We start from the raw sequence: 11,093 nt of genomic DNA on the forward strand, positions 1-11,093 counted from the left end.
AACCCTACCCTACCTATACCTATGGTCCGTGCGACCCTACCCTACCTATACCTACGTCCGTGCGACCTATACCCTACCTATACCCTACCCTAGGTACATGGTACCCATCCGCCAGTCTACTAGAGGCTGTGCTATTAAAGCTTGAAGTACAGCTGCGCACGCCAACGCCACCTACTATGGACAACAGTACGTGGGAGTCTAAAACACTAAGCAACACCCTAGAATTTAGGTCTTAATTAAAGCTAATTTGAGAGAGGATTTAGAGACACGCTAATAGCTCGCCAACGTCTATAGTTAACGCTCTTAATCAGCTCACTAAAGGCGCAGAGCTGATGGCGCATTCACTGGTTTTAGTGCGCAACTAGGTTGCTAACCTACAGGCAGCCAACAAGGCTGCCACACGTTGTAAATCACACAAAAGGAAGCAATTACAGCGAGAGGGGACTCTAGTCTTTGCTAAGGGAGTGTGGCTAACTACTCTAAAGGAGTTTGAGGCCTGTAGTGATGGGAAGAAGGCAAAGAAGAGGTCGCGTGTTGATAGGAGCACTCAGTCTCTAAGGCGCTGTAGCACATGTAGCAAGACAGGGCACAACGCGCGAACATGCAGTAAAGATACACAGAGTACTACAGACTAGTTTAGTATACTGTATAGTATAATATATTATAGTTGTGTGCTGTAATGTTGCAAAGTAGGTGCAGTATTGGTGTGGTCTTGGCAAAAGTGGCCAGCTCGCTTGGGTGGCCAGCTCGCTTGTGGAGTACGTTAAACTACTATAACTAAACTACTATAACTAAACTACTGCAACTAAAATAGCACAACTAACATACTGCGACCTAACAACAGTCCTTAGGGACTAAGCTGACTAGACTGCCTAGCTTACACAGCTACAGGTAAGACGCCTGTTGCGCAACATCTAGGACAAGATTAACCTAAAGACAACTACATTACTACTATTAAAGCCACTCTTGCTAAGGGCTCTAACTATTACTAACTACGTGCTAGCTGTAAACACTAACATACTATTAAGGCTAACTAAGCTATTAATAACAGGCTAGAAGGCATTTAAGGAAGACCTTAAGTACTATAAAGTACTCCTTAAATAATACAAGAATAATTAATATAAATATAAGAAGGAGGAAGTAAGCCTTTAGTATATTCTTGTGTTTATCTATTTAACTGTCTTGCTATATCTACTACACACATACTGTCTTCCTAAGAAACTACTACAACAGTAGATTACAGACCTACAACTTACTATTAGGGTTAATAAACAAATTAAACAAGAATAAGCCTAAGATAGATACCTCTTAGCACTTAAGCAAATAATGTAAAGTTATAAGACTTTGTTCTTATAATCTTTATCTAGCGTATTTCCCTCTTAGATATAGCGCTATGCTTACCTTAGCATTGCTATTGTAATCTCTAAGAAGAGAGGATTAGAATGGTGTGCTTACAAAGCCTGTATCTCCTCTTGTTCTTAAGATATGCTGTTCTCTATTTTTAGTAACTAGAAACGTTCTAGACCCTCTGCTTACAAATAGAGTAACCTACTCTGTAAGATGCTGACGTATACAATTACGCATGCACCTACGTAATCTTGCTTGCATATGCAGCAATACTAAGCATAGATGCAGTAGACCCACCTAGAGGAGTCTAGAACGTTCTGCTTAGAAATACAGACAGAGGAGAGGAAGCATAAATACCTCTAGCTCTCCCCCCTCTGCTCGCTCTGTACCTAGCCTAGGAATCTCTACCTAGTATCTAATATAATAACTTGTCTAACGTACTCCACGGGTGAGTCGTTCATACTGCCAAGACCACACCAACATTCCACTTCACAACGCAATGCCTCAACAACAACACAAATCTAAGCCCTTTAAAGAAGCTGTAATACAGCTTGCGCTTCAGGCATTTAAACAAGACGCGACGCTCACTCTGCGACGCGCTGCAGCTATATATAACACGCCTTACAACACGCTACGCGATCGATACGCAGGACGCACTGCACAAGCCAATTGCACGCCAAAATCACGGAATATAGATTAGACTAAGGAGGATGTGATTGCTGAGTACATACTTAAGCTAGATGCTAGAGGATTTGCCCCTCAATTGGCTGCTGTAGCTGATATGGCTAATTCTTTGCGCGCGAAGCGTAATATAGCCTATATTAGCATAAACTAGCCTAATACATTTGTTAAGCGCTGCCCTAACCTCTAAGTTAAGTTTAATTGCAAGTATAACTACAAGAGAGCCCTGTGTAAGGACCCTAAGGTTATTAGGGGCTAGTTCTGCCTAGTAGAGAATACTAAAGCTAAGTATAGCATCTAGGATAATAACACGTACAACTTTAATAAGATAGGCTTTATAATAGGCTAGATATTAACAGGAGCAGTTGTTACAGGCTTAGAGCGTCGCGGACAGCCAAAGGCAGTGCAGTAGGGCAACTAGGAGTGGACAACAGTTATACAGGGCATTAATAGCACAGGATAGGCTATTCTGCCCTTTATTATCTTTAAAGGCTGCAACTACCTCTCTACCTAGTACAAAGAGGACAATCTGCCCTATAACTAGGTTATTAGAGTCTCTAAGAATAGATAGACTACTAACTAGCTTAGTCTTAACTAGTTAAAGCACTTTAATGCCTATACAAAGACACGCACCTAAGGAGTGTACTAGCTGCTCCTTATTAATAGCTATAAGAGCTACAACTCCCTAGACTTCTAACAATACTACAAGGAAGCAAATATTATCACACTGTGTATGCCTCTACACTTATTACACCTCTTACAGCTACTAGATATAGGTTGTTTTGCCCCTTTAAAGAAGGCGTATAGGCGCTAAGCTAAGGATCTTATACACAACAGAATCACGCATATTACTATAACTAAGTTCCTGCTATGCTTTATAGGCGCCTATAAGGAGTTATTTACTCCTAGTAATATCTAAGGAGGCTTCTAAGGCGCTAGACTAGTTCCCTTTAAGCTAGAATAGGTTATAATAGGTCTTAATATCTGCCTATATACCCTACTATTACCTACTGTAGAAGATGTTCCCTAGCAGTCCTTAACCCCTAGCAATACCCTATAAATAGGGTCATAATTAACACTAATTTAAGAGAGGATTTAAAGGCATATAAGCAGCTTACTAACTTTATTAGTTAAGGCCTTTAAAAAGCTTGCTAAAGGCATAGCTATAGTAGCGTATAAGCTAGTGTTGGCTTAAAAGGAAATTACTAGGCTTTAAGCAGTAAATAAGGCCTCTACGCAATATAAATTACATAAAAGAAAGTAGTTACAGCAGGAAGGGGTCCTAATAGCTAAGGAAGCCCTTTAATTAACTACTCTAACTAAGTTTAGGGTGTGTAGTAATAGTAAGATGGTAGGGAAGCAAGCGCGTGTTAAAGGAGGTAAGGCAACCTAAAGACACTATAAACAGTGTTATAAGGTAGGGCATAACTTGTACACGTATAAAAAGCCTGTAGAAGCTGTTGCTAAATAATATTATATGCTGTACTACTGTATACAAGGCTAAAGTAGGCCAATGCAAGCCATAATAGGGTGGAGGTTTGGTGTGGTCTTGGCAGTATGAACGACTCACCCGTATGAACGACTCACCCGTGGAGTACGTTATTATATTACATAATCTTACCTTACCTCTATTAGGCTATACGCTTCCTATTTGGACAAAGCTAGTCTAGTTTTGTCTAGGTCCTTCTAGACTAGGAAGAAAGTAGTCTAGTCCTTCCCCTACTTTCTTTACAACTTGTAGTGCAGATACTTAAGAAAGGACCTATTTAGCCTAACAGCGCTGTAGAAACCATAGAGGCACTAGGCACAACGCTTAAACGTGTTAGAAAGATATAGGAGAAGATTCTAAATCTAATACAAGTACATAGTAACGTAAAGCACCACCAAGCCAGACACACCACTGAGCTAGACACTTTTTCTTAGCATTGTGAACACTATGTACAGGACAAGCAATTACTTACTACTTGCTGCAGAACCTACGTACAACGCACTTGCATTAGATGCAGACTCTTCTTCTGCATCTTTCTAGCACATATAAGCGTTGTGCCTAGTCTTCCCACAGTTGCTACAGTGCTGTTAACCTGGCTGTGCTCTTCCTTAACTACTACTACCACGCACTTTCTTTAACACCATACGAGCTGCAGCTGCGCTTCTAGCTACTAACAATGCTGCTTTACTATACTCTATTGTGCCCCTATGCTAGATCTGCTTTCTTTTCTAAGTCTTGCACTTTATTATCTCTGCTAGTTGCTCTTTAAGCTCCTATACACAAGCCTTAATAAGTATATTTTTATACAGTATCTCTTTAGCTCCTTTAATAAGCTTTAAAAACCCCTCCTAAGTAGATATTAGTAACTGTACAAAGCGCTTACTTATAAGCTTTAATTATAACCTAAATTTGTAGGTATTGCTTAGGGCTTTAGATTACTATAGTGTTTCTAGTAGAGGTATTAGTAGAGGGGTAACGTAATCGGCCATTGAGTCGGCCAGGCAATTGAGCCGGCCACCTTTGCCAAGATCACACCTCATTCCACCTCTTATCTAATGTCTCAACAACCTGATCTTAGATTACTTCCTTGTAAGGATAGGATAATCCTTGCTATCTAAGCTATAAAATCTAACGCGTTAATAAGCTAATAGCGCGCTGCTGCTATGTATAACGTTCCTTAATTAACCCTCTAAGACTAACGCGCTAAAACCACCTTATAACGCAATTCCTACTATAGCAGATTAAGGCTTACTAAGCCTAAAGAGGAGGTGATTATACAATACATAAGGAAGCTTGACGCGCAAGGCTTTGCCCCTACGCTAAGCTACGTACGTGAAATAGCCAATTAACTACTAGCTGCCTATAGTGGTAGTAAGGTTAGAGAAAAATAGGCCAGGCACCTTGTAAACTAGAAGCCTGAGATCAAGTCTTAGGTAACCAGACAGCGCGATCACTAGAGAGTCTTGTGCAGGGATCCAGCTATTATCAGCCCCTAGTTTAACCTTGTGCGCAACGTCAAAGCTAAATATAGCATCTAGGACCAAGATACCTATAACTTTAATAAGACTAGCTTCTAGATAGGTGTTAGAGTGTCTGTTAAGGTAGTAACAGTGTCTAAGAGGTGTCTTAAGCTACTTAGAGTCTAGCCTAGCAACTATAAATAGGCGACGTTAATTGCTACAATTAATACTATAGGGTGGGTTATCCTACCCTTTATTATCTTTAAAGTAAAGAACCACAACTAAGCCTAGTATCACAACCTAAAGGATTAGCGTATTAGTGTTAGCAAGAATAGCTAGACAATAAATAAACTGGGCCTAGAGTGGCTAAAGCACTTCATCCAGCATACAACAGCCTGGACAGTGGGTAGCCACCAGCTGCTGATTATTGATGGCCATGAGAGCCACAAGTCGCTTGCCTTCCAGGATCTGTGTGAGGAGAACAAAATTATTACTCTCTGTATGCCTCCTTACACCTCCTATATCCTATAGCCACTTAATGTGGGCTGTTTTGCCCTATTAAAACAAGCATATAAGACAGAAATTAATGTCTTAGCAAACAGCTATATTACTTACATTAATAAGAAAGTATTCTTAGCTACCTTTAATTAGGTATTTAATAAGGCATTTTTATCTAATAATATCTAATTAAGCTTCTTAGTAATAGGCTTATTTCTAGATAACCTAGAGGTAGTGCTATTAAAGCTTAAAGTAAAGCCTTGTACGCTAACACTACCTTTACTAGGGCCTACTACCTAGTAACCTAGAACACTAAGCAACGCTGCTAAAATATTAGCTTAATTAATACTAATATCTAACTAGATTAGGCAGCACCACAGCTTATCTCTAGCTTTAATTATTAAGATAGTGCAGCAGTTTAAAAAGGGAGCTAATATAATAGTGCATTCTAAGGTGCTTATAGCAGCTAAGATAGTTAAGCTTTAAGCAGCAAATAAAGCTGCTTCTAAGCGTAAAGCACGTAAAAGGAAGCAGATCTAGTATAGAGGAACCCTATTACAGCAAGAGGCAGAGGAAATAATAGCTGCACAAGAGGTAGTGGTGTAGGCAGAGGCAGAGAGGCGTAAGGAGAGGGTGCAAACAGGTGGTAGTAGAGAGGGTTCTTGACGCTGTGGAAGGTGTGGTCAGGCTAGGCACAATAAGCGCACATGTAAGCAAGATACTGTAGACAGTGGATTAATTTGACGTACTGTGAGCCACAGCACAACGTTGTGGTGTTGAGTTATCTGCGTGTCAAGGTGGGTGGCTGCATAAGGTGGCCGGCTCAATTGCCTGGCCGACTCAATGGCCGATTACGTTATAAAATTACACTTTAAGCTAATTAAGGACTGCCTACATGTTAATAGGGACTAGCCCTAATACCTTAAAGCCCTTTTTACAGTTCTTGTATATAAACACATTAAAAAACATGTCTCTAAAGGCTAGAAGGAAGCCTTCCTTATTAATATAGAAGACGTGTTAGTGTGCTAAGTCCTAGATATATTAGGATTACCTTAGTTTTAATAGCAAAAAACACACTATATTAAGTAGCTAAAGTATGTGTAATAAGTAAGGAGGCATATAGAGGGTAAGGATTCTGTTCTCCTAGTAGTAGTCCTTAAATTCCTAGTTAAGGTAGCTCTTATAGCTGTCTAAGATAAGCAGCCTGTATAACCCCCTCTAAGGCGCTCTTATATATATATTAAAATGCTTTAACTACTTAAGACTAAGCACATTGTTAGTCTATCTATTCTTAGAGACTAAGAGCTTCTAGCTATACAGGATATTAGTCTCCTTATACTAGGCAGAGATATAGACATGCCCTTTGTAGATAATAAAAGGTAGGGTTGCATACCTAGCAGCGCAGATGCTCTAGATAACTATAACCTACTCCTAATTACCTAGCTAAATAAGGTTTAGCCTTATACGCTTCTCTAAGCCTGTAACAACCTTTATTAAGCTAATTACTTCTATCTAAAAGCTACTCTTATTAAAGTTATAGATATCCTTATCTAGGACCCTATACTTATCTTTTGTCTCCTGTACAAGCTTAAACTACGCGCTAATTACCTCTAGATCTTCCTAGAGTATTCTCTAATAGTTATTTACTTAATTAAAAGCTATCTTAAGCTCCTTTATACACAACACAAATTACTTAGCCTAGTTCTTACTAATAGGTGTCCTACTATATAAAGCTAATAGTTTGTCTGTAATATCTACTACCTTACACAGCTAGGGGGCAAATCTATGCAAATTAAGGTTAAGGATATATTATACAATTGTCTGCTCTTCTATTACAGAGAGTTTCTAGCTATTAGGTAGTGCTTCTTATTAAAATATAATTTTATTTAGCTAATTAGAGAGCCTCTAGAAAGGTACCTTAAAGGTAGTAGTAGCACTCTATACGCTCTTAAATTGTCTTAAGGTATAGGCCTAAAGTGCAAGAATAATTCTACCTTCTTACTAAGTTAATATCTGCTTGTGTTATTATTACATATTATATTGTATAGAAAAGTTGCAGTGATAAGAAAAAGTGTCTGGCTTGGTGGTGCTTTACGTTACACTAGATTACTATTTAATAGCAAGTAATTTAAGTTGCTATAACATAAGTTGGGCGCGCTAAGAGTTTTTGACTACCTTAGTGATATAACCAGCTCGGTGATAGAGTACGTTAGCGCTTCTATCTTGCTCACCCGCACTACTTCAGATTTTGGTACTAACAAACCTGCGTCTGCCTCCAACGTAGGACCCTTGCGCTTACAACTACTCCATTCTTTTTACTTGCAGCATCTTTCTCCTCTACAGCCCTCTTCGCTTAGGCTGCCTTGAGGTCCTTATAACTTATTACCTCTGTCTTCCCCAGGACAACAGACTTAGTCAATTATCAGACTTTAGCTTTGTTGTTAATCCTAAAGAAGAAGTGATTGTGGTCCTAGAGAAGAGCTCGCTTAGCGAAGGATATCTAGGCAGCACTTGCGAGCTTCTGTATGCGCCTCTATACACGCTGCTTGCTATCCTTATCAAGAGTCTAATTGTCGTTCTTAATCATATTATGCAACACTGTAAGTGCTTCTGATATCACTGGTGTCACAGGCGTAAGAGGTGTATGCACCACTTTAGTTAACAGAAAGGGTCTGGCCGCGTTATTAACTCTTGGAATGATAAGTTCAGCTAGGAGCTTTGGAATGTCTTTTAGCACTCTCTCCAGGTTTAAGGGAAACAAGCTAGTTGCTGCCTATCCAGCTTGGACATTTCTCTTGTTCATGTCCCTGTCTTGTGCTGGGCTGTACAGGTAGGTGAAGTGCTCTTTGCTAACCATGTCCACACCTCCACGGTTCAGTCTCTCTACCTGGTCACGATATGCCGTCTTTAAAGGAGCGAAGGGCCCGACGTCGCATGGCTGGAGCTTGTGGGGGGTATAAGAGGGCAGACAGCACACAATAATGTTGTTTGCTAGACAAAACTATAGAATCTTGAGTGTCCTATGCGTCCTGAAGCCATCGCACACAAGCACTCGTGGTTTCCCATCAGCACGCTCTCTAGTGTGCGTGTTGAACACGCACGTAAGTAACTCCAGGCTGATCTTAGAGCTATTGTATCCATTCTCAGAGTGTGCGTAGTGCCATCTAGGCGTCTTGTATGTGGTCTAGGTGCTCCAGTGAGTTGAAGCAGGCCAAATAATCAGAGATAGCAGGGCCCTACCATCAGCACTTATGCATTCAATCGCCGTCACCATAGTTCGCTTCACACCAGCACCTCTGCTGTTCGCAGGGTAGAAACCGCATAAAACTCATGCCAAAAATGGCTGCAGCATAGTTGTAGATTGACGCCTACTCTAAATCCTTCCAAACAAAAGTTGAGCAATGTTTTATCACAACTGCTACCTACGTGACTAAAAATAGCTTTATGTGCTATGGAATCTCAGATCTTCCGCAAAAACAGACACTTATTAGCTGGCAGCAACGGATTTCGCGTTTATAGACTTCGCGGCGCAGCACACACAATATCTTAACAGTTTCAGAGTTTGAGATTTCATTTTCGTGAATCAGGATCTAGTCTAGTAAGAGGTAGCTAGAGTTGTTTTTACACAATTAAGCCTGTTTAGCAGACTTGCGGGGCCTCGCGTTAGTGTTTAAAATATGAATTTGCACATCCTTAGTGACAAAACTGCAGAGTCACTCTACCGACAACAAGACCAATGTCAGGACCGGGCTCCGCCCACTTCGGCCATGCAAGCAAAAGGTGTCGGCAATACTCTTTCAGATAGTGAGCATGTGGGCGGAACAGTACATATCATCATTGCATCTCAGGTCAGAGGTGGCCTTGGTCTGACCACATGCTCAAGCGCGCCTGACAACCAACAAGCGTAGTCAAGAGTCTATGAGCTTGATTGACGAGATGCAGGATGGAGAGAAGACTTGATCTTTAAATTCTTTCAATATTTATTACAATAAGCGTTTTTTATATCAACAAAGTTGTTCACCGCATCAATGATCGCATCGGTGGTTTAGTGGTAAAATTAGCCGTTGCCATCCTTCATAGGACAGTTTCGGCTAGCCCCGGGTTCGATTCCCGGCCGATGCAAGAATATCTTTTTGCTGTTGTGGTGATGGCTTCATTGAAGCTTGCCGATGGAAATGAGTCACGTGCTCAGCAATGTTGCACGAGACACCAGGCCTATCAGGCCCAAGTCGAACGCGATTTTACACATCAGTCCGAAATAGAACGAGGCAAAGTCTTCTATTGCCGTCGTCCTTTCCGCAGTTGACGAAAGGCCATCATCACTTTTATTTTTTAAGAGGCACGGTTCCCAAGACCTCGCCGGACGTCCAGCTATCATAGGGACATGACAGAATTACGTAAAATTGGCAATTACCTGTAAGTACACGTCTCTGTCACCGACTGTGAACGTATCGATGTTGGCTTCTTGCCTCCGATTAGAATATACTCGCGCTAGTTTCATTCACGCGGTTCGACTATCAACTCAGAGGCATCCGCTATTCGAAAGGGCACCGCTGTTCGCTCCATCACTATGCACGCTCTAGGTACATACGGTCAGGGCCACTTCAGAATAGATGATTGCATATGTCTTCCACCCAGATGGGCTTTTTTCGACCCATCGATGCACCTATAAAAACGGCTTGGCCTGGAATCAATGCATCAGCGAGTGGAAAGACCCGGTAGTGTTGTTTGTAGCAACACTGTACTAATATGGACCCCGCCTAAAAGCAACTGCGACATGACAGTTCGAAAGGATCTGTCTCTCGAAAGCGCTAGTGTCGAAACTGTGAGCGCTTTGCAACAGGCATGAGCACCTTGGCTGATCTACGAACACTGCACATGTGTCGACGCCAATTGCTGTTCTTCAGCCCAGCACAACTGCTCCACAAGCTTCTCTATCTCGACCTTCATCACTTCATCGCAGCGATTGCCCGGTCAACTTCGCTAATGGAGTCAAGAGCGGACGTCATGTCGTGATCAAACTCTGCAGTCTTATTGTAGTGAGCCGCAAATTTATCCTTTTGTGAAGCAGGATCGATCAAGGCGTCTCGGCGCTTCATATAGATGTCACCTAGCCGATTTCAAGACGCCGTAATTGCTTCTTGGTTCTTGCTTATGCAGTAGAACTTCGCTCCTTAATAGACAGCAGTCGGGCATAGGAGTTGGTCGAGAAGTAATGGGTCTAACATTGTGTCAAAAGTAGCAATGGTAGTTCAGCTGGAGACCGGTTGATGTCGAGATGAGAAAAAGAAAGAGAGAGGTAGTGCACGATATGACTACCTTGAGGATGCCACCGAAAAGATAGAAACAATGTGAAGCAATGTATTCGCAGAATAAGACATTGTGCTCGAGACTAGTTTAGAAGTTGTATGTGGCGATCAGAAGCTGTCGGGCATCCTCAAGAAGGAGACAAAGGTCTTGAACTACACTTTGAGGAACATGACCATCCCATAACGTATTCCACAGGCGAGCGCCGCACACGGGCGAGCGCCGCACCCCACCAAACTTGCGCACCTCTCTCATCTCAACGTACAATGGCTCAACGCAGCGCTACTCTATTAGCTTCAAATGAAGCAGAC

General features: G+C 41.5%; 2 protein-coding genes and 1 non-coding gene across 3 annotated transcripts; 2 read left to right on the forward strand and 1 right to left on the reverse strand.

Annotated features, from left to right (window-relative positions):
• Nucleotides 1–146: 146 nt before the first annotated feature.
• M421DRAFT_407701 (uncharacterized protein) lies at nucleotides 147–670 on the forward strand. The gene is made up of 2 exons (XM_033590335.1): nucleotides 147–229; nucleotides 266–670. Exons 1-2 carry the CDS (start codon nucleotides 177–179, stop codon nucleotides 363–365), a joined length of 153 nt encoding a protein of 50 aa, XP_033443242.1. The 5' UTR covers nucleotides 147–176; the 3' UTR covers nucleotides 366–670.
• Nucleotides 671–8,248: 7,578 nt separating this feature from the next.
• On the reverse strand, nucleotides 8,249–8,473 carry M421DRAFT_76519 (uncharacterized protein; the record flags this gene model as incomplete). The annotated part of the gene is made up of 1 exon (XM_033597226.1): nucleotides 8,249–8,473. A coding segment is annotated over one exon (225 nt), but the record flags the coding sequence as incomplete, so codon positions are not given.
• A 1,036-nt stretch (nucleotides 8,474–9,509) lies between these two features.
• On the forward strand, nucleotides 9,510–9,597 carry M421DRAFT_t128. Its single transcript has one exon. It is a non-coding gene; the product is annotated as a tRNA-Gly (tRNA).
• The last annotated feature ends 1,496 nt before the right edge of the window (nucleotides 9,598–11,093 follow it).

The sequence above is a fragment of the Didymella exigua genome (assembly GCF_010094145.1).
Source record: "Didymella exigua CBS 183.55 unplaced genomic scaffold M421scaffold_56, whole genome shotgun sequence".
In the NCBI taxonomy this organism is placed as follows: Eukaryota; Fungi; Ascomycota; class Dothideomycetes; order Pleosporales; family Didymellaceae; genus Didymella; species Didymella exigua.